The following is a 21,905-nucleotide window of genomic DNA, read 5'->3' as shown; positions in this document are numbered from 1 at the left end:
TCAGACCTACAATAACCATAGCTTAGGACCAGAATTCAGTCACCCTTATCTGCAAGATGGATACACACGGTGTGTCAGCTGTTAGATCTTTTATATTTAGGAACATAGCCGAGACTGTTACACAAAGCCGGGATAAACAAGCTCAAAGTCAAAGGCAAGTCGGCTCGGCAACAGGATAATCATAAACATTACGATACACTTAATGAGAAATCACAAAAGGACACTGGGCCAAAGATAACAGAAGTTTATAAAGGGTTCAGGTCCTTGCTTCAGGTTTGCATCAATTCTGTGCAGTAGCACTGCAAAAAACAATGTGTCAAAACACCAAACAAAAAGAAGACCTTCTCGCTTCTAGATTATAGGCAAGGTAACCCTTTATTTTACAGCGGGGATTGCTATTAAAACATTCAGGGACAGTAAAATTGACATTCGCAGATTTAATTTGAGAAGAACCCCCCCCCCAAAACAAACAAACAAACCCCAAAACAACATGAATTACCCATAAGCTCCATTGCTGATGAGCTTGATCGTTTCAAAGTCACACTCGCCAGGTTTCTTTTTATAAGGAGTACTTGAGACATTTCCCTAAAATACAGAAAGAAAGGCTTGCTGTTTATAAGGCTGGAAAGCCATACATTTCTGAACACTGGATTGGAATCAATTACGCCAATACATCATTATACAAACAACACTTGGATGAAAATATCCAGCTCCCTACTAATATTTCTTACTTTGCTAGTATGTCGAGACAGTCTAGTGTGCTCTGCAGTGAGTTTCTTATTTTTTGGTTTTTAAAGTAGGAAATGCATTGTTTTACTCACATCTGGGTGGTCTTCATACTCCAACTGTAGTGTGGATTCACTGTCAAAGTGATCTAGCTGAACTATCTCTGCAGATAAACATATAAAGAGATTTTATTAAAATACAGAAGAAAAAAAAAAAAACTAAACTTTTAAAAACAGAACACACTGAAAATCTGGTTATGACTAATTTTAGAACTTTCTAGCAAAGACAAAAAGGAATTGGATGCACACCTGGAACATGCGTTTTGCAGGAATGGTGCTGCCATAGTGACTAAAATGTATACATAATACAGATTAATCAACAGCACACAAATACAAATAATTGTTTACATTTTCTAAGGTACCTAAAATCATCTCTCCGTGAACAGGTTTTTTTTTTTTTTTGTTTGTTCTTTTTTTTTCCTGTTAAACAGACTGGGGCAGCTAAAGCATTGTAAATTCAATAAGTTATAAAATATATTCTTTAAAAATTGATTATGTTTGCAAAATATAAATAAGTGAAAGAGGGGTGAAATGTATCCATTATAATATATCTTTACTGTTGGATGAGGATCTCAATGCCGAATTGTGTTTTTAACTGAAAAAATAAATTAAAGGTCAACATTCACAGAGGGATTTAGTGAAGCTCTAGTGAGTCTGAACCTTTCAACACACTCATTTAAAAGTAAAGAGATATGGCGATACGCAGACTATTTAACTTCTGTTTTTTTTGTTATTGTTTTGTTTTTTCAGTACATGACCCTCTTATAAGCTTGATGCTGTAGCTAGTTTTACTATACGTATGAAGACTTAAATTATGATTAACGATTCATTATTATAAATTATGTATATGTATTTCCATGACAACATATGCATAGTTAGTCAGAGTACAAATAGATGGAATAAAACAGTCACTTGGCCTTAAGCAGGAACTCTTTCTTTGCTACTGCTCTGTAAAACAAGTGGCTGAGTCTCCATCCTGCATTATAGAAGAATATACACTGATCAGCCACAACATTAAAAACACCTGCCTTATATCACGTAGGTCCCCTCGTGCTGCCACAACAGCTTTGATGCGTCGAAGTATGGACTCGACAAGACCTCAATGTGTCCTGTGGTATCTTGTACGCAGAGGCAGCTCTAAACTTTATGAGGCCTTAGGCGAAATTCAAGCATGAGGCCCCACTAACACCCAAAGTATAAAATAATAAGGTTGTGTTTTGTGTGTGTAAGGAGCATTCGCTATATTGAAAGGTGGGCTTGCAGCGCTGGATACAGAGAGTTAGTCTCTGCATTAATTGTTCAGAAGCTTGCAGTGTCACGGCTTCATGTGCCCTGCAGTGTGAGATTTCTGGCTGTAGTTGTAGCATAATTTGCAAACAAAATTAATTTGCAATAAATATATTTAATTTGCAGTTATGCCAATTGTGGGGTATGGTTTCATAGCCTGGCAGTCGTATATACATAAGTACTGGTGTGAAAGGGTTAATGAAAACAAAAATGAAAATTTAGATTGAGTAAAAAAAAAGCTTTTCAAAAATCATTTACTAAATAATAAAGTGTGTATGATGTATGTCTTCTGCTGGTGACTGACAGAGCGAGTAAAGGGGTACAAGCGGCAGGGAAAGTGTGACGGGGGGGGGGGGGGGAGATTGGGAGATATATTGTGCCCCTAGCTGGGGATCTTTTCCTGTGTATTTAGTTGCTACATATACACAGCACTACCTGGTTATATTAGTATAGAGTTCTCCCCCTTACTGCATTCATTCTCTTTTATCCTTGAATTATTAAAAGTTATTTTTTATCTTTTCCTATAGGGCACTCACAGTCCTTTTCCTTTCTCTGTTACTACCCTGGTAGTTTATTGTGGGTTACCCCCACCTATTTGAGTGTTTCCCTAAGCTTCCATTTTCTTTCTCCTTTTCTTTGCATCTTACCCTCTAAAGGGTCCTTCGTGAGCCCAAGTTGATTGATGATGTAGCGGGGAATATCTGTTTTTATCACTTGGCCTTCCTTGGCATGACCTTCAGCAGCCTCCAGGAGATGATAAAACTGCTCTGGGTCAAATTCCTAAATACAAAGAAAAACAAACACTACAGTTCACACACACATTTACAAATGCAACCCTTAGTTGTAAAGAGCTAAAAGGTTACTGCTGTAAAGAGTAAAGCATTTGACCTATGCTGCCTAGGTGTGAGGCAGCAGGTTTTACTTTAACTAGCAGGTGGCTGCTTATTCTTGCCTAATCAGACCTGGAGAAGAGTAATACAGGGAGAAGCTATGCGAGTAATAGCTCAGCACCTGTTGCTATGCTTGCCACCAGGGATGAAATCACGAAGGAGCTTGTGCAAGATACTGAACAGATCCAATGCTTACCTGTGGCTGGAGACCAGGAACTGTAAAGGGACACTAAGGGCATCAAAACAACTTTAGCTTAATGAAGCAGTTTGAGTGTATAGATCAATGTTCCTGCAGTCTCTTTGCTCAATTCTCATTTAGGAATTAAATCACTTTTGCTTTGTTCCATGCAGCCAAGACAACAGCTCCCATGGCTGTGATAGACACAGCCTGCATGAAAAAAGAATGGTTTAATTTTTAATCAGATGTTAACAAGCTTTACACGTTTTATCTTCTGCTCTGTAAATTGAACTATTGAATATACAGGAGGCTCCTGCAGGGTCTAGAAGACTTAAAGCATAAGGAAACAAATTCTAGATTAAACAGACTGTGCAATTCAAAAACCAAAAATATCTAGGTTATTTTTCAGGAAGTATTTAGGAAGGCTGTACAAGTCATATGCAGGGAAGTGGGACTAGGACTGTAGAAGCAAAGTGATTAAACGCCTAAATGGCAGAGAATTGAATAGATAGACTGCAGGGGCATGACCTATACACGAAAACTGCTTAATTAAGCGAAAGTTGTTTTGGGGTGTAGAGGGTCCCTTTAAATTTGCGATTGTGTGTCTATTTGACTGTGTGCACATAGCTAAGTATATGTGAGTCTACATATGTATGTGTGTGAGTCTTCATATGTATGTGTGTGTGTGAGTCTACATATGTATGTGTGTGACTGTGTAGGTATGTTATTACATCGATATGTACGTATAAATATGGTTGATTTACTGTTCCATATACTAGTTTTCTTTTAACCTTGCCATACATATAAATAAGTCATTTTACCAAATCTCTACATGAGTACCATGTATTTAAAAAAAAAAAAAAAGTTTGCTTTCATTACCAGACACTCCAGAAGTCTTGCAGGTCGGGCAATAATAATCAGCAACTTCCGTGCTAGTTGGATAATGAATGTCACTTCTTCACTATCTGACCGGTTGTATGCCTAAATCACAGAAAGGTGTGTAGTGAGCAAATACATGCAACTTGTGTAAACAGCAACATTTAATAATTCTGTTTTGTTTCCAAAGGTACAGTAATTAACAAATTAAGGGGTAACATCTTAACACGATGGAAAAATTGTCCTTCCCTTAAAAACTCATGATGGAATAATTTCCTCACACTCCATTATACCAGTAGGGGCCATTTCCCTGCTGGTAACTGCGGTTACCCACTGCCAGCTGGGCCAGAATTAGTGGCACCACACCAACCAAATCAGAAAGGGAAGCCCGCCACCCCCTGCTGAAATCAGAAAGGGAAGCCCGCCACCCCCTGCTGAAATCAGAAAGGGAAGCCCGCCACCCCCTGCTGAAATCAGAAAGGGAAGCCCGCCACCCCCTGCTGAAATCAGAAAGGGAAGCCCGCCACCCCCTGCTGAAATCAGAAAGGGAAGCCCGCCACCCCCTGCTGAAATCAGAAAGGGAAGCCCGCCACCCCCTGCTGAAATCAGAAAGGGAAGCCCGCCACCCCCTGCTGAAATCAGAAAGGGAAGCCCGCCACCCCCTGCTGAAATCAGAAAGGGAAGCCCGCCACCCCCTGCTGAAATCAGAAAGGGAAGCCCGCCACCCCCTGCTGAAATCAGAAAGGGAAGCCCGCCACCCCCTGCTGAAATCAGAAAGGGAAGCCCGCCACCCCCTGCTGAAATCAGAAAGGGAAGCCCGCCACCCCCTGCTGAAATCAGAAAGGGAAGCCCGCCACCCCCTGCTGAAATCAGAAAGGGAAGCCCGCCACCCCCTGCTGAAATCAGAAAGGGAAGCCCGCCACCCCCTGCTGAAATCAGAAAGGGAATCCCGCCACCCCCTGCTGAAATCAGAAAGGGAAGCCCGCCACCCCCTGCTGAAATCAGAAAGGGAAGCCCGCCACCCCCTGCTGAAATCAGAAAGGGAAGCCCGCCACCCCCTGCTGAAATCAGAAAGGGAAGCCCGCCACCCCCTGCTGAAATCAGAAAGGGAAGCCCGCCACCCCCTCCTGAAATCAGAAAGGGAAGCCCGCCACCCCCTCCTGAAATCAGAAAGGGAAGCCCGCCACCCCCTGCTGAAATCAGAAAGGGAAGCCCGCCACCCCCTGCTGAAATCAGAAAGGGAAGCCCGCCACCCCCTGCTGAAATCAGAAAGGGAAGCCCACCACCCACTACTGAAATCAGAAAGAGAAGCCCACCACCCGCTGAAATTAGAAAGGGAAGCCCGCCACCCCCTGCTGAAATCAGAAAGGGAAGCTCGCCACCCCCTGCTGAAATCAGAAAGGGAAGCTCGCCACCCCCTGCTGAAATCAGAAAGGGAAGCCCGCCACCCCCTGCTGAAATCAGAAAGGGAAGCCCGCCACCCCCTGCTGAAATCAGAAAGGGAAGCCCGCCACCCCCTGCTGAAATCAGAAAGGGAAGCCCGCCACCCCCTGCTGAAATCAGAAAGGGAAGCCCGCCACCCCCTGCTGAAATCAGAAAGGGAAGCCCGCCACCCCCTGCTGAAATCAGAAAGGGAAGCCCGCCACCCCCTGCTGAAATCAGAAAGGGAAGCCCGCCACCCCCTGCTGAAATCAGAAAGGGAAGCCCGCCACCCCCTGCTGAAATCAGAAAGGGAAGCCCGCCACCCCCTGCTGAAATCAGAAAGGGAAGCCCGCCACCCCCTGCTGAAATCAGAAAGGGAAGCCCGCCACCCCCTGCTGAAATCAGAAAGGGAAGCCCGCCACCCCCTGCTGAAATCAGAAAGGGAAGCCCGCCACCCCCTGCTGAAATCAGAAAGGGAAGCCCGCCACCCCCTGCTGAAATCAGAAAGGGAAGCCCGCCACCCCCTGCTGAAATCAGAAAGGGAAGCCCGCCACCCCCTGCTGAAATCAGAAAGGGAAGCCCGCCACCCCCTGCTGAAATCAGAAAGGGAAGCCCGCCACCCCCTGCTGAAATCAGAAAGGGAAGCCCGCCACCCCCTGCTGAAATCAGAAAGGGAAGCCCGCCACCCCCTGCTGAAATCAGAAAGGGAAGCCCGCCACCCCCTGCTGAAATCAGAAAGGGAAGCCCGCCACCCCCTGCTGAAATCAGAAAGGGAAGCCCGCCACCCCCTCCTGAAATCAGAAAGGGAAGCCCGCCACCCCCTCCTGAAATCAGAAAGGGAAGCCCGCCACCCCCTGCTGAAATCAGAAAGGGAAGCCCGCCACCCCCTGCTGAAATCAGAAAGGGAAGCCCGCCACCCCCTGCTGAAATCAGAAAGGGAAGCCCACCACCCACTACTGAAATCAGAAAGAGAAGCCCACCACCCGCTGAAATTAGAAAGGGAAGCCCGCCACCCCCTGCTGAAATCAGAAAGGGAAGCTCGCCACCCCCTGCTGAAATCAGAAAGGGAAGCTCGCCACCCCCTGCTGAAATCAGAAAGGGAAGCCCGCCACCCCCTGCTGAAATCAGAAAGGGAAGCCCGCCACCCCCTGCTGAAATCAGAAAGGGAAGCCCACCACCCACTACTGAAATCAGAAAGAGAAGCCCACCATCCGCTGAAATTAGAAAGGGAAGCCCGCCACCCACTACTGAAATCAGAAAGAGAAGCCCACCACCCGCTGAAATTAGAAAGGGAATCCACCCCCGCTGAAATCAGAGCAAAAAAAATTCTAAAATTACTTGTGTCCATAAGTACAAAACAATCAAACTAAAGCTTTGTCACTATGGGGTTCATCGTGTTTAGTATGTGTTTCCAAATAAATAAATACAAAACAAGCTTACTTGCTGAGCAAATTGTACTGGAAAATTTTATTAAAAAAGTGTGTCCTCAGGCTTTTAGATGTTTGCAAGCAAAGACTATAATTTCTAATTTCCCCCCTAGTTCATCAAAGGCACACAATTCGGGATACAATACCTCTTTAATGCATTTGATTGTGTTTTGGCCTCACTCATATGCTGTATTTTTGAATCCCCAAATCTTTCGTTTTTGCACACAAAAAAAATAAAGCATTTCCCATGACTCCCCGTGAAAGAAAGACGACAACATATTTTACAGGTTTTACATGTGGTTTTGCACACGCAAACAGTCACATATAGTTCATTATTTATAGACTGTGAGAATACACCTATTCCAATGCTATTTTATATGTGAGAATAACCGTAATCACTATAGCTTGCTGTGGTGGTTATGGTGCCATGAGTGCCAGAGTGCGTCCCAACTGTAAAGATGCAAACCGTTTTACTTTACTACTCCCCCAGTCTACACTAACATTGCTGGAGAACAGGAGTTCCTAAACAGAAACTTCCAACAGCTCTCCTGAGCCTAGCCGTACTCAAAAACTTCTGGCTCTCAAAGATGGTAGAGGAAGCAGGTAGCGAAGCCTAGCCAACCCTAAGTAAGAGGTCAAACGGTTTGAAAATTGTTTGATTCCTTACAATAAGTAGGTGCCAGAGAACTCCTGGCATCACAACCACTACAGCGAGCCATTAGTGGTTATGGTATGTGGAGTGTTCCTTTAACGCACAAGTAATACGTCTGATGGAAATGCAAGACTAATTTACTTAGATATTATCGCTGCAAAATCATGCTTTCCTTCATTGTAGTAGGTTAAATGTGTGCCCCTATATCATATTGCAGTATATTTCATTTTATAATAACAAGATATGAGCAAAAAACAATGCCCTACAAGAAACAAATGTAAATGCAAAACTTATACCACATGTGTGTTCATGCAAAATCTGGTGATGATATCTCAGTGATCATACTGAACATTATGGATAACTCACATCTTCCAACATTTTCTCCAGTTTCTCCTGCAGCTCTGCAAAGTAGCTAGAGGTGACTAAGGCCTCCTTTGATTTGTCTAAACAGTCTCGGGCTAGTTCAATAATCTGGTGGTGAATGAAGCCCAGGACACCATCAGACAGCTGCAATGTTCGGTTGGGAGAGAAATTTGTGATGATGTCATGCAGCCGTTCTTCCATCTGCGCCGTGGCCTGGATGGGTTTTAAAGCACAGGTCCATACAAATTACCTTGTGAAAATCAGGTTTCTGAAACAGTGGTTGTCAGACCAGTCACAAAGAACCATTCTGGTCAGAGTATTCAAACTCCAAACTTGTTACCCCAAACTTGTTACCCCAAACTAGTTACTGGGTTACAATTCCCATAATTATCTATGTGGGAGAGCTGTAATCCATGGCAGGGGAGTTGTGTGTTTGATAAAACTGATTTAGGCTATACAGATATCACCACAAGAAAATAACCAAGTAATCCCAAAAATCCCAAGAAGTTGGTAGTTAAGGTGATTTGGTTTGCTGTCCAAAAGTAAGTAATGTCACTATCTTTGTAATTGGATCTATTCTGATTTAACTAGTTAAAATACAATCCTTAAACGGTACTATCATGATACTTACTGCTACAACATTATATGAACTAAAATTACTATAATTATTCATTTTTAGATTAGACTTCAATGAAACGGACAGCTCATCTTGTTTTGTCAAGCTTGGACAATGACTTGATAACAACTGATCTAACTGATACACACAATAACTAGGTCTTTTAATGTTATGCTCTGCACATGAGTGGGTAGCTTTATTTCCATATCTCAGCATTGACAATCAGAAAGATACAATGCAATGAGTCTCTTAACAAAATAGCAATCCATTTACCAGTAAAGCAAATTGGAATGAACTATAAAGGACAACATCAATGAGCATTTCATCTTGAGTACCATATTATCTTTCTGAGACAAGGTAAAATTAATTTAGATTTTAAACACCTTCGCTCATTTTACCTTGGGAAATCTCTCCTTGTATACATGGTTCATCATAATTATCTCATTATCAAAGTTTCCCAATGCACGACCAGGGCTGAAAAGACAAAACAAAAAGATTACAAATGCAACTAGAAAACGGTTACCAGTGTAATGTATTTAGCATGCTGGATGAAGAGATTAGATGGCACCTGTCCTACAATTCAAGTTACTTTAAGTTAATTCATGTTTTGTATTCATATACGGCACTTGTTAAATTGTGCCTTCTCACTCCTTAACAGACATTGGCAGTGCGAAGTTGTAGGCCATTGGGCAAGGCCATTTATAAAAGTGAGAACTCAAGGTGCATTTCAAATTTAAGGCCAGAAAGCATAGCGGTCTTAGAGAATATTTCCAGTCTGGCAATTTTGACCTTAAATTTGAAATCCACTCTGAGTTCACTTTGAATTCTCACGTTAGTGAATAATTTGGAAAGTAAATTATTATGTAAATAATAGGGTTGCGAATGCCTTCAAGTGTAGACATTGCAAATGTAACTTTAAGCTTTTAATTTTTCCATATTGTTTGTCTGTAATTAGGGCATTACTAGATTCAAATACAACCGGAGGTTGACTCCAAAGTAAAACTTTATGGGCATCCACCCAATTCCCCACTTGATTCATTAGAAGTTCCTGACCCTATAGTGATCCTTTTTTTTTTTTTTTTTTTTTTACTACTCCAGCTAGCACTCTGAACCGATTGCTGCAGATTGTTTCATTGTCCAGAGGAAGGTCATCGGCCAAACAAGGTATTAGGTGTAAGAACCCTGGTGATCATAAGAACCCTATTAGGTGCCTGGGAGGATTAAATGGGAGCAGATTAAGACGGATAGCGGATTGTATTTATTTTATTTTAAGTGACTCTTACAAAGTGTGCTTTATATTAAGAAACCATTGAATAACATTGTCAATTTCATCATCCAGAACAAACGTAATCGCAGGGGAGTAACAGGACAAGTTTTAAAAAAACATTGTGAGCCAGCTATAACAATTTTTAAATGCACATAATTCCTAACCTGAGGCTTCTGGATCTAGCACGCATACATGGTGAACGCCTTCCCTCTTCATCTGTGACACTTTCAGTGCTCCGGAAATGTTTGGAGAGAAAGTGTAGTTCATCAGCCGTGGGCTGGAATGGCAGCTGGTGTAGCCGTTCCTGAGAGGAGGAGGAAGACTGCAGAAAAACACACACACATTTGATAAAGGCTACATAATGCATGGATATCATACAGACTATACAAAAGTATGAAGACTTGACAAAAATCTCAATTAGGGGAAAAATTAAGGACATGAAGAAAAAAGAAAAAGAAAATCTACCTTAAAAAAGACACTCACTCACTTAGGGCAAACAACTTTAGGTTAATGAGGCAACTTTGGTGTATAGATTATGCAGTTTCACTTCTCCATTTATTTGCCATTTAGGAGTTAAATCACTGTTTATGCAGTCCTAGTCACACCTACCTGCATGTGACTTATACAGCCTTCCTAAACACTCCCTGTAAAGAGTCAATGTTTAAACTTCTTTTATTGCACATTCTATTTCATTTAGAATTTCTTATCTCGTGCTCTGTTAACCTGCTACAGCCAAGCAGGAGCCTCCTTTGTGTAACTAAAGTTAAATTTACAGAGCAAGAGATAAAAAACTTCTAGAGCAAGTTAACATCGGATTGAAAATAGTTTTCATGCAGGCTGTGTGAGTCACAGCCAGAGGAGATGTGACAGAATTGAGTTGTGAAACTGCAGAGGCATGGTCTATACACTACAATTGCGTCATTAAGCTAAAGTTGTTTTGGTGCTTATATTGTCCCTTTAACCCACAAATAAATATACAATGTCTCACTCTAAAGTCCAAGAGACTTCTACAAAAAAATAAATCAGAGATTATTAATGAAAACTGTGTGGTGAACAACACAGTTACAATACAGTCACTGACTTGATTATATTTATAAATGCCATGCATGATGTGTTTTTAAAATCAGAGCAAGAAGGGGTTTACCGAGAGAGTAGAACTTGGAGTATTGGTCCCATAGCCAGAGGAAGGGAGAGATGCAAGTGACCATCTACGACCATCAGCTCTGAAAGGAAAAGCAAGAAAAGAAAGCACATTTACAACAGCAGTCTTGCTTCACAAATCTCTTGCTTAATAGGCCCTTGAGCATTTATTAATATTCTACAAAATCTGAAGCAGGCAACATGCACACTTTTCCTGATCTTCACATCTCTCCATATCCATTTGCTTTCTCAAAGGCCACTAAAGTTAACACTGGCAATGCACTTGCACAGGTAGAAAAAAATGTTTATTGGATAAGATCAGACCCCTTAAACCAAAAGTGAGAGAATCATGCCTATACAAGTGCCACAATTTTAGGAACTTTAAAAAGCAAGTTGTTGGTTAATTCCAGCCTGGAGAGTCCCTTTGAAGAAAACTCTGATAGTTGTAAATTCTCTAAATCCTGGAAGTCACATGCATTGCATTTTAACAAATAAAAACATGAACAATTCATGCAACAAGTACAATGAGAGAGAAGCAACTTCCAAACTGGATGATTACCTGTCTGCACGAGTCCCATAACTGCAAACAGCAAACATTATTGGCAGCAACATGAGAGAGAAAGAGGACAGAGAGACAAGAAACAATTATGCATACAAATGTATAACAAATAAGCAGGAGTGAGCAGCACAGAGAAAAGCATGTTAAAGTCTAGCAAAATTATCGACTGCAAATTAATTAAAATATATTATTTCAAATAGTAAAAAAAAAAAAACACTATTAACTAGATATACCTTAGATGAAAAGCATGCACGCATTAATGTATGCATATTGTCATTAGGGTAGATCTAGAAAAGATCTCCTGTCTGCAGCCTTTGTAAGCCGTCCCCTCTCTCCCTAACAGACTTTCAATCTGTGCTGGTAAGCGTCTGGTTTTGAGCCGCTCGCAGATGGAATTGCACATGAATTCTCGCAACCAGAGAGGATGCAGGGCAATAAAAATGCTTTTACAGCATTCTGCATCTCAAAGGAACAATATAGCGTTAGGAATACAAAACTGTATTCCCAATGCTAGTGTTTGTCATTAAGCTATTGTTCAGCCAGATTAAATGGTTAAAAACAAAAAAACAACAACTTTAAAACACTTGACTCTTTTTAGTGCTGAAGTCTCTTCTCCAGGCTGTCTCCGCTGATGTTGGCAATGAAGAGAAAATAATGCACGTGTGGCGAGCGCCTCACATGCATTAAGCCTTCCCAATAGGAAAGCACTGAACTATGCATTCCTATGGAGATTTTGAAGACACAGGATGTCCTCATGCAAAGTGAGAGACACTCGCACACTACTGTGCAAAAGTTTTAGGCATGTGCTAAAAAATTCCGTAGAGGCAAGGCCCGACTGTTGAGCTGACAGGAGGCTATCTTTCCTAGCTCCGGTCTTAAGTCTCTAAAATATTGCATAGTGTCCACCCTTCCACATGAATGCTTGCTGATCTGACCAGGGGAAATCCCCCAGCATCAATTTAAGGTTGATTTGTAGAAGACTGGATATATGGGCCTATTCCCTAACATAAACCTTGCTCTCTGCAGCATTGTAGTAAGGACCAAATTCCTGCTGTCAGTTCAAGCATTCATATTTCGGCAGAGAGATGCCACTGTCTGCAATGCTAGTTTACATAAAGTCTAGGGCAGTTCAGGTTGCAGCCCCACTCCCCATCCTCCTGGTTAATGTTACGGTTTCCATTTATGGGAGCTTCACCTCTTCCGGTTGTGGTTGCCTGACTCCATACCCTTCGGAATAGACATGAGGAGGCTTCCAGTCGTCTTCACCATAGCATTGGTGGTACGGCAGAGGTGCAAGAGGCAGTTGGTCTACAGACTATGGGAGGTGGAGTGGACTGCCAGGGCCTTCAAGTGTCCACTGTGACACGGAACTCAGTGTGGGGGTCCAGCTTGGTGGAAGCGGACAGAGGTCTGGCACCCTGGATGGCCTTACTTCTGAACTCCATAGAAATCCCTAATGTCATTTTATGATAGCCTTTGTTGTTATGTTCCCACTGCTCACATACTTGGATAATTACAGGATGACAATATTTTAGTCCAGAAATGGATTTGTGAGCATGGCTAGTTGAGATATATATTAAATCGAATGATATATCACTATTTAAACCAGTTGAGGGTGCTTCTTTTGGATAAGTATATTTTAGCTACAGAGTCTGCACCATGGCACTTACCTGCCTAATATCATGAAAAACCCCCTTGTGCTGCCACAACAGCTCTGATGCGACTCCAAAAGACCTCTGAACATGGCCTGTAGCATCTTGCTGGCACCAATACATTAGCAGCAGAGCCTTAAGTCCTGCTAGTTGTGAGGTGGGGCCTCCATGGATTATATTTGTTGTTCCAGCACATCCCACATATGCTCAATCAGAATGAGGTGTGGGGAACTTGGAGGCCAAAGCAACACCTTGAACACTATGTCATGATCCTCAAACCATTCCTGAACAATTTTTGCAGTGTGGCCGGGTGCATTATTTTGCTGAAAGAGGCTACTGCCATCAGGGCACACTATTACAATGAAGGGCTGTACGCGATCTGAAACAATTTAAGGTAGGTGGTACGTGTCGAAGTAATATCCACATTAAAGGGACACTGTAGGTACTGTGAAGGAATACCCCATTACTTTGTTTGGTAACATTAGTTTCTTTTATGTTTGTTTGTTCGAACCCACATAGTTCGGTTCCCGAATGAGGAATGGCTAGCATTAAGGTTTTTAACAATTTGTGCTACAGTAGCTACTTTGTGTGATTAGGCCAGAAGGGCTAGCCTTTGCTCCCCACATACATAAACCAACTTTGGGCGACCATGACCCTGATGCCTGTTCACTGGTTGCCCTTCCTACCACCCCTTTTGGTTGGTACCAATAATTGCATACTGGGAACACCCCACAAGACATGCTGGTTTGGAGATGCTGTGACCCAGTCGTCTAGCCATCACTATTTGACCCTTGTCAAAGTCACTAAGATCTTTATGCTAGCCCATGAAATTTGAGGTTGTTCACTTGTTTAATATATCCCACCCCTTGACAGGTGCCATTGTAACAATATAATCAATGTTATTTACTTAACCCGTCACTGGTTTTAATGTTGTGGCTGTGTAATGTTATATTATATAATTAGCCATATTAGTCGAGTAGACAAGATGCCAAAATACCAGAGTATTGCAGTATGCAATGACATTTTTTATTAAACCAACAGAATACTAAAAGACAAGCTTTTATTCAAGTTTCTTCTATTCATCAGGTCTGAAGCAATATCGAGGGAAGAGATGAATATTCTCAAAAGCTTGTCTTAAGTATTATGTTGGTCCAATAAGAAAACCCCATTCCCTTTAAAGCCAGATAAATGAAAGAAATCTGTCAGCTAAAATGTTTGGCCTTCATATTATTCCAAACACATGTTACCTTCTACAACAAATTATTTAATAAATGCTTCAACAAACTATGGAAAGAAGAAGAAAAGAAAAATACCTCCGAGCAAAGGGAAAGTTCACGGATGCACTGGTGGAAAAATTTCTTGGGCTCTCCAATGGACTGCTTCCTGCTGCCGAAAGATAAATTGGTAGATCACAGATAAGCAAATAGATGAATCCACTTATTTAAAAGCGTACAGACTCGTTATACAATCACTTCCGTCTAGCTATTATTAGAAACACTAAGAAAAGTCTTAAAGAGATTCTTTAAACTCAGAAAACATGTAATCTTAATGAAATGATTATGGGGGTATAAATAGTATCACTCCAATAGCCATTAGAGTGTAAGCTCACATGCCACGTCCTACACCAACAATTCACTTTTTCTTTTTAGTCAAGGTCTGTAACAAGACAGAGAGGGCTATTTTTCTAAACCAAAACACATTTATTAACCCTTAATAGTGAACACATGGTGGTGGATCTCAGCACTTTAATGGTGGTGTAATACAAAAAAGCATATACAAACATACAAAATTAAGGCCTGCGCTCAAACTCCGACTGCTTCTGGGTGGCAGCAATGACTCTAGTACACATTAGCCCCAATATGATGAAAGAAAAAAAAAAAACAAAAAAAACTGTTACTTGCATACTTTTCCAAATCCCCATGTACATTAAAAAATAACTGGAGTTTTTTTGTTTATCACTCTAAAAAACTGCTTAGTCTATGCAGATCTGCAACAGTATGCCGTCAATGTTTTCAATCACGTAACTTTGTTTTTCAGTAATGGACAAACATCTGATATGTTGATTGAATAATAACATAAGTATATATTGCTTTTGCGAACTGCTCTTGAAAAGTACACGGATGCACACAGTCACTGACTCACATGCACTAAAACACACATATATATATATATATATATATATATATATATATACACACATACATATATATATATACATACATATATATATATACATACATACATACATACATACACACACACACAGTTACAGATATACACACACAGCTACACATATGCGCTTGCTCTGGGTCGTGGAGGGAGTAGAGAGTATGAATGCTGGGATGTACGCACTGCCACACACACACACACACACTCAGTTACATACAGACACAATTACAAATACGCAAAAAACAGGAAAATGGAAATTACACGTGTGAGTGCCTAAATAAAAGCAGACACTCAGATGCCCACTCCTAACAGACCTTAAAACAAATATAGAAAAGGCATGTAGACTTAAACATTATCTCAAATATACACTGGAGGGCGCTTAATATAAGGCATGCACAAAATATTACCAATCTTATAGCTGTAGATTGATTACATAAACATTTATTTTACGCACCAAAAAAAGCATCTTTTGTTACAAGACGTGACCGCAAACAACTTTCTCACCAAGTGGAGAATTATGTGGTTTTGTGATCACATCCTGAATGCGAATAAAGTTGTTCTGCGTTCCAGGTTTGGTGCGCATACACGGCGGACCCCTCCATCAGTTGTGTCGTAGGACGCATGTTCGATGCAATGGAGAGGTGTGCCCATGCGTCAGTTCAAATTGGAGGCAAAGAATCGCATATTTAATGAGATCTGGACAGAAAAGATGCAGATTGCCGCTATGGGAAGCATTGGATTGGCTAAAAATCATACATTTTGATTATATCAGCAAGGAGGCGGATCGGGGGATGACGGGGTTAGCGCCGGCGGATCAGCACAGCGCTCAAAATAAGGTAACCCTTTTTTTACCTTTCAAGGGGATTAAAGGAGGGGGCAATCCCCCTAAATGGTGTATTTTAACACTATAGGGTGTGGAATACATGTTTGTGTTACTGACCCTATAGTGTTCCTTTAAGTCTACACACCATTTCTATACAGGTACACATACAAACTGACACATACAGACACACAGGTACACACAAGTAATTCTGTATCAAATCATCACATTTAATATTTTTCTACCTCACGTTCTTAGATGTTATGGAAAAAAAGTTTTAGTTTACATTTTCAAAATGTAATAAAACTTTATAGTGTTCTTACTGCAGAGCATCGGAAGCTATTGGGCAGGCTTTCTATGCTCTGCCTGTGTGCTGTGTGCCTCGAGGGGTCAGGGCACTCATTGAAGACTTAAAATCAATAAAAGAAAACTAAATCAAATAAAATAAATGTATTAATCTACCCCCCCCCCCCCCCACCCAGCCATGTGGCTTCCAATATGGCACTGGGGCTTCTGGGGGTGTCCCTTGCCAGCCTCATCATAGAGGCAGCCTAGGGTGATCCAATCAGAGCTTGCCCCTATAATATTTTTTATTACAATGTTGCTGTCTGTGTCTCTCCCCTTTTCCCTCTCACAGCAGGACGTTGCCACAGAGACACTGCCAGCCCAGTTTAACCTAGATGCATTGTCCTTCCTCCCTTACCCTTCAGTTACTTGGGGTTGAAACCCCTGTTTGTGTTGGAGACCCCATGTAGGGGTCTGTGTCTGTAAAATCATGTGTAACAAAATAAACAAAGTCCGTCAGTGTTGTAACCTCCAGGACTGTGTTTCGTCCAGTTACTGGGGGGAAGATAGATGTCTGCTTTTTGTAAGGGTTCCTGAACGGCTGAAGGAAGGGAAATAGCGGAGGTAACCGGTCGGGTTACCCGTGGTCCGCTACAATTGGTAGAAGCAGTGGGGTCATACTTCCCAGCTGAAATGAACCATCGACCCGTTAATTGAACAAGCATGGCACCCAGCTACACTGAAGCGGAGTTGGACCAGAGGCTGAAAATGAGGCTGGCTTACTTTGGGCTTAACCCAGCCGAGAAATACATACAGCACGAGGAAACTAGCGGCAGAGTAAGTGCAGCACCAAGCAGAATGGCGGGCACAGGGAGAGAAGCGTTCCGTCCCTCCTCCCCAGCGGTGTGGGGTCCAAGGAATAGACACACTATGTTTTGTTTCCCAGCAGCAGGTTCCAGAGACGGGAGACTTAAAAGACTTCACACAGGAGGTCCAGGGAGAGAAGTGTTCAGTCCTTCTTCCCCAGCGGCAGGGTTAGGTGCAGGGAGTGGAGACAACCGATCTTGTACCCCAGCGGCAGAGCGAGTTTGTGGGAGTGGAGACTGTCGGTCTCACTCCCCAGCAGCAGAGTGAGATCCAGTGGGAAATGGAAGGTTGCACGCCCCCTCCCCAATATCCCAAGCAGCATCAACGGGAGAGCACAGTCTGCTCTCCTCCCCAGAAGCCAGCCAAGTCCCCAGGAAGACAAAGGAAGCAAAGCTGTGACAGACAACTCCCATCACCCTCGGCCAGCTGGGGAAATCAAGGAGTCCCAGGTGATGGAAGGGCTGGGGGGAGGGGGGGCACACTTGTTTGGGTGGCGGTTGTTATGGGCTCAGAGACCCCTGTGGACCGGAGCCAGGGATGGATGGCCTCCCGGGCTAAAGACTTTATGTCTAAGTCAACCTGTACCCAGGAGGATGCAGGGTGCAACGCCGGCCGACCCCTGGACTGTAGAGGCTGGCCGGGGACAAGTACTGTTGAGGGCATGGCACTAAAAGACTGTCTCTCTCTCCCCCCCCCCCCTCCAGGCAGCAGCGAGCTGACTCGTGTGAGTCATGCTGCGGCTGCCAGGGGTGGACAAGGGGGAGATGTGTGACGGACCACCGTGACTAAGTGCCATGGACCACTGCATATTTGTGTGTTTTCCCCTTGTATCGTGTGGTCCCTCTGTATATCCCCATGTATTTCTATGCCTTCCGTGTGTATCGTGCCTGTATATGCAGCAGCTCTGTAAAGAATAGAAGTGAAATGTATTGCTGTCTGTGTCTCTCCCACTTTCCCCCTCCCTTTTCCTGTTACAGCAGGACATTGCCACAGACACTGCCAGCCCAGTTTAACCTAGATGTATTGTCCTTCCTCCCTCATCCTTCAGCTTCTTGGGATTGAAACCCCTGTTATTTTTGTGTTGGAGACCCCACGTAGAGGTTTGTGTCTGTAAAACCATGTGTAACAAAATAAACAAAGTCAGTCAGTGTTGTAACCTTGTGTTAGAGTCTGACGTATCTATGTATAAATCAGACCCTGATTAGACCCTGCCAGGTGCTTAGATACATCACTAGATACAGTGTCTGCTGCTAGTGATGTATCTAGAGATGTATCTGTGGCTGCTAGGCCCCCTGCCAGAAGGAGACATGCTGCTCCAGCTGGCAGTGCTGCTGAGGAGTGGGTAGCGCCTGATCGCCAGAGGCCAGATATCCCACCCTCCACTGCAATTCCTGGCATCAATGTGGATGTCGCAGGATTTAGCCCCCAACAGTTTATGTAGAGGTTTCTTGGCAATGATTTAACGGGGAACATTGTCGCCCAAACTAATTAATTAGTTAACCCATTAGTCCGTGCTTCAAAGCCTGACTTTTTTTGGCAAACCAGCAATGGGCCCCCATCAATGTGCCAGAATTAAAAAAAGTTATGGGCATTGACTATGCTGATGGGCATCATAAAGAAGCTCTCCATCCGCTCCTACTGGAGCAGTAGTCCCATCTGCTCTACCCCCATTAACTCCCAGTGAATGTCAAGGAAGAGGTATGAAATGATTCTACATTTCATGAACTTCAGCAATAACAGCCTGTGCCCCCCTATGGAGCATCCCCAGTTTGACAGACTGTATAATATCCGCCGCCTTCACTGCCAGGTTTGCAGAGGCTTATAAATCCCTGATGAAGTATAAGGGAAGGCTGGGGTTCAAGCCATATATTCCTTCCAAGCGCTCCAGGTATGGCGTAAAGGTGTATAAGCTCTGTGAGAGCGAGACTGGGTATACTCAGGCCTTCCGGATGTACAAGGGAAAGGATAGCCACCTTGACCCTCCAGGTTGTCCAGAACATATGGGAACCAGCAGCAAGATTGTCTGGGACCTGATATTCCCCCTGATGAACAAAGAGTACCACTTGTATATGGACAATTTTTAGACATGCGTCCCTTTGTTCAAGCTACTGTATTGTTTTGATCCAGTAGCATGTGGTACAATCAGAAAGAACCACGCAAGTTTCCCATGACAACTTGCACGCACCACACATTTTCGCCAATTTTTTTTTGTCTACAACGGTTGCAGCAAAGGCATCAAAATACTCCATATGCAATACCTTGGTGTCAACTTTTTAAATAAATGCACGTTCATGGCAAGAAAATAAATTGGGATATCTAAAAAGGCCCCCAAAAAGAATATAGGCAAATTTGAAAAACACGTCAGAAGTTTGGCATTGCATCCCCCAAACAACCCAACAAAACTATGCATAGGTGGTATCACTGTACTCAGGAGATGTTGCTGAACACATATCGGGGGGGATTCTTTGTCAGTAACACCTAACAGGAACTGATAATCCATGCCTAAAGTACAATGTGAGAGAAAATTATCACACAAGAATTACTACCCAAAAGTTTGACAGACTGGTAGTAGAATTAGTGCATGGAAAGTGTTAAAATACCACCATTTGGGCAGGTTGCGCCGGGATGACATAGGTACGCTCCCGCACGCATCCAGGGGCGAAGTAAAGGAAGTCCGGCGAGGTGAAACTGCGAACCCAGCAGCATGGTTTGGAGCTACGGCTGAATGACGAATAAAGCGGGGAACGGCGGTCTATGTATCCCCTACAATTCGAAAAGGAGAAAGAAGAAGGGATCCCAGCATACAGCGGATCAGAAGCTGAAGAAAGGAGTTTGCAATAACACAGGAGCTTGCATTTTTCCCCTGACATTAGCTTGTATGGAAATACTGTCTAAATTTAAAGTAAAAAGGGGAAAGAGTTGATACTATGCCAAGAGCCCTGGGGGAAAGTAATTTACTTAAGTGGCAATCTGCTATAGCAACAAGAGGGAAATATCCCTATATGCTATTAATTATTCGCTTCTACTGAAAGCAAAGAAAATAATTAATTTTGTTGGTACGCGGAAGTGACTTATAATATAGCAAAAGAGTGGGTGAAAAGCCTAGCAGTATTCCGTATTTTTCTATATATTAGAACAGGAGTAGGCAACCTTCGTTGTGGACTACATCCCCCATAATGCTGGCAAAGCATCATGGGAGGTGTAGTACAAAACATCTGTAGTGCCGAAGGTTGCCTATGTCTGTATTAGAAGATACTTCAACAGAAGAGGGAGTGCACCCAGTCCCCAGTCTTGCAGAATAGAAAAAAAAAAAAAAAAGGATGGATAGATAGATAGATAGATAGATAGATAATCTGAAAGAAGTAAACTCTAAATACGATTGAGATATGGCTGCTAAAGCCCCCAAAAACAATGACAAAAAAAAAAAAAAAAAAAAAGATAAGAAGAAAGATCCCAAAGGGGGAAAAGGAGCAGCTAACTTGTTTTCACCTGTTAATAAAGATTTAAAAGAAAACAAAACAGGAGATTCAGTATTATCATTGTCTGGTATAGACGACTCTCCAAGCAGTGTAAATTGTTCCATTGATTAGATTTCCAGGAAAACTGGCTGAAAGAATAAAATACTTCACTGAACAACCACATTAAAAATGTGTAAATAAAGATGGGAGATGTGGAGGATAGAACTAGAATAAACAATCTGCGACTGAGGAATGTCCCCGAGTCATTCACAAGATACATTTTATGGAATTTCTAAAACTCTGGTCATCATGGGAAATTGATACAACAACATATGATATCAATATAGAGAGATGCCATTGAGTCTTCGGACCAAAATCAATAGCAGAAAACCTGCAAAGTGATATTATTGTCAACTTCCAATCCTTCCAGTTTAAAGAAATTATTCTCCGTATGAGTAGAACTAAGTCTCTTAAAGAAGAAGAATTTAACCCCTTAAGGACCAAACTTCTGGAATAAAAGGGAATCATGACATGCAACACATGTCGTGTCCTTAAGGGGTTAAAAGAATTTCGTCAATAACAAACATATTGCGGAAAAATTGCATCAAGTATTCCTGGGCTAACCCATTCGAAATACGGATACTGTCAGATGGACACGTGACTATGTTAAAAGCTGTAGAAGAAGCAAATATCTGGATAAATGAAAAAAGTTTAAACTTAAAGATTCAATAAGTGGGGAGTTGTCGCTTTAACTGTTAAGAAAAAGAGGCAATTTGCACTAAATTGTTTATAGTGATTCACAATATGTATTTAAGTGTGTAATGCAATGGGCCTTTGGTCAATATTCCTATAAGCAAGATAATTTTCACTATGGGAGGGGGGGGGGGAAGGATGATACTTAAAGGGACACTATAGTCACCATAACAACTAGAGCTTAATGTAGATCTGGTGAGTATAATAGCTCCCTTCAGGCATTTTCAGGAAGAAAAGGCAGTGTTTACATTGCCCCTAGGGAAACCTCCAAGTAGCCACTCCTTAGATGGCCACTGGAGGGGCTTCCTGGCTCAGGACTGCACAGTAAGCAACGCTGCCATTCAGCGTCCCCACGCTGCATGGAGACGCTGAATTTTCTTCATAGAGATGCATTGATTCAATGCATCTCTATGAGAAGTCCCTGATTGCCCAAAAATGC

General features: G+C 42.4%; 1 protein-coding gene across 4 annotated transcripts in view; it reads right to left on the bottom strand.

Annotated features, from left to right (window-relative positions):
* Positions 1-21,905, bottom strand: part of MAST3 (microtubule associated serine/threonine kinase 3) — a 163,974-nt gene that overhangs the window by 28,171 nt on the left and 113,898 nt on the right. For 2 of the 4 annotated variants that reach the window (XM_063455580.1, XM_063455581.1), the window contains 10 exons: positions 14,428-14,500; positions 11,463-11,483; positions 10,908-10,986; positions 9,928-10,085; positions 8,895-8,970; positions 7,884-8,093; positions 4,020-4,121; positions 2,720-2,852; positions 822-889; positions 500-585 (listed from right to left, as the gene is read on the bottom strand). In XM_063455580.1, the coding sequence (XP_063311650.1) occupies positions 500-585; positions 822-889; positions 2,720-2,852; positions 4,020-4,121; positions 7,884-8,093; positions 8,895-8,970; positions 9,928-10,085; positions 10,908-10,986; positions 11,463-11,483; positions 14,428-14,500 (1,006 nt within the window). The remainder of the gene's footprint in view (positions 1-499; positions 586-821; positions 890-2,719; positions 2,853-4,019; positions 4,122-7,883; positions 8,094-8,894; positions 8,971-9,927; positions 10,086-10,907; positions 10,987-11,462; positions 11,484-14,427; positions 14,501-21,905) is intronic. The other 2 variants (XM_063455582.1, XM_063455583.1) reach the window with 2 other exon arrangements.

Source organism: Pelobates fuscus, chromosome 5 (genome assembly GCF_036172605.1).
Source record: "Pelobates fuscus isolate aPelFus1 chromosome 5, aPelFus1.pri, whole genome shotgun sequence".
Taxonomy (NCBI): domain Eukaryota; kingdom Metazoa; phylum Chordata; class Amphibia; order Anura; family Pelobatidae; genus Pelobates; species Pelobates fuscus.
The sequence above is the reverse complement of the archived record's forward strand: the minus strand, read 5'-3'. Positions and strand labels throughout refer to the sequence as shown.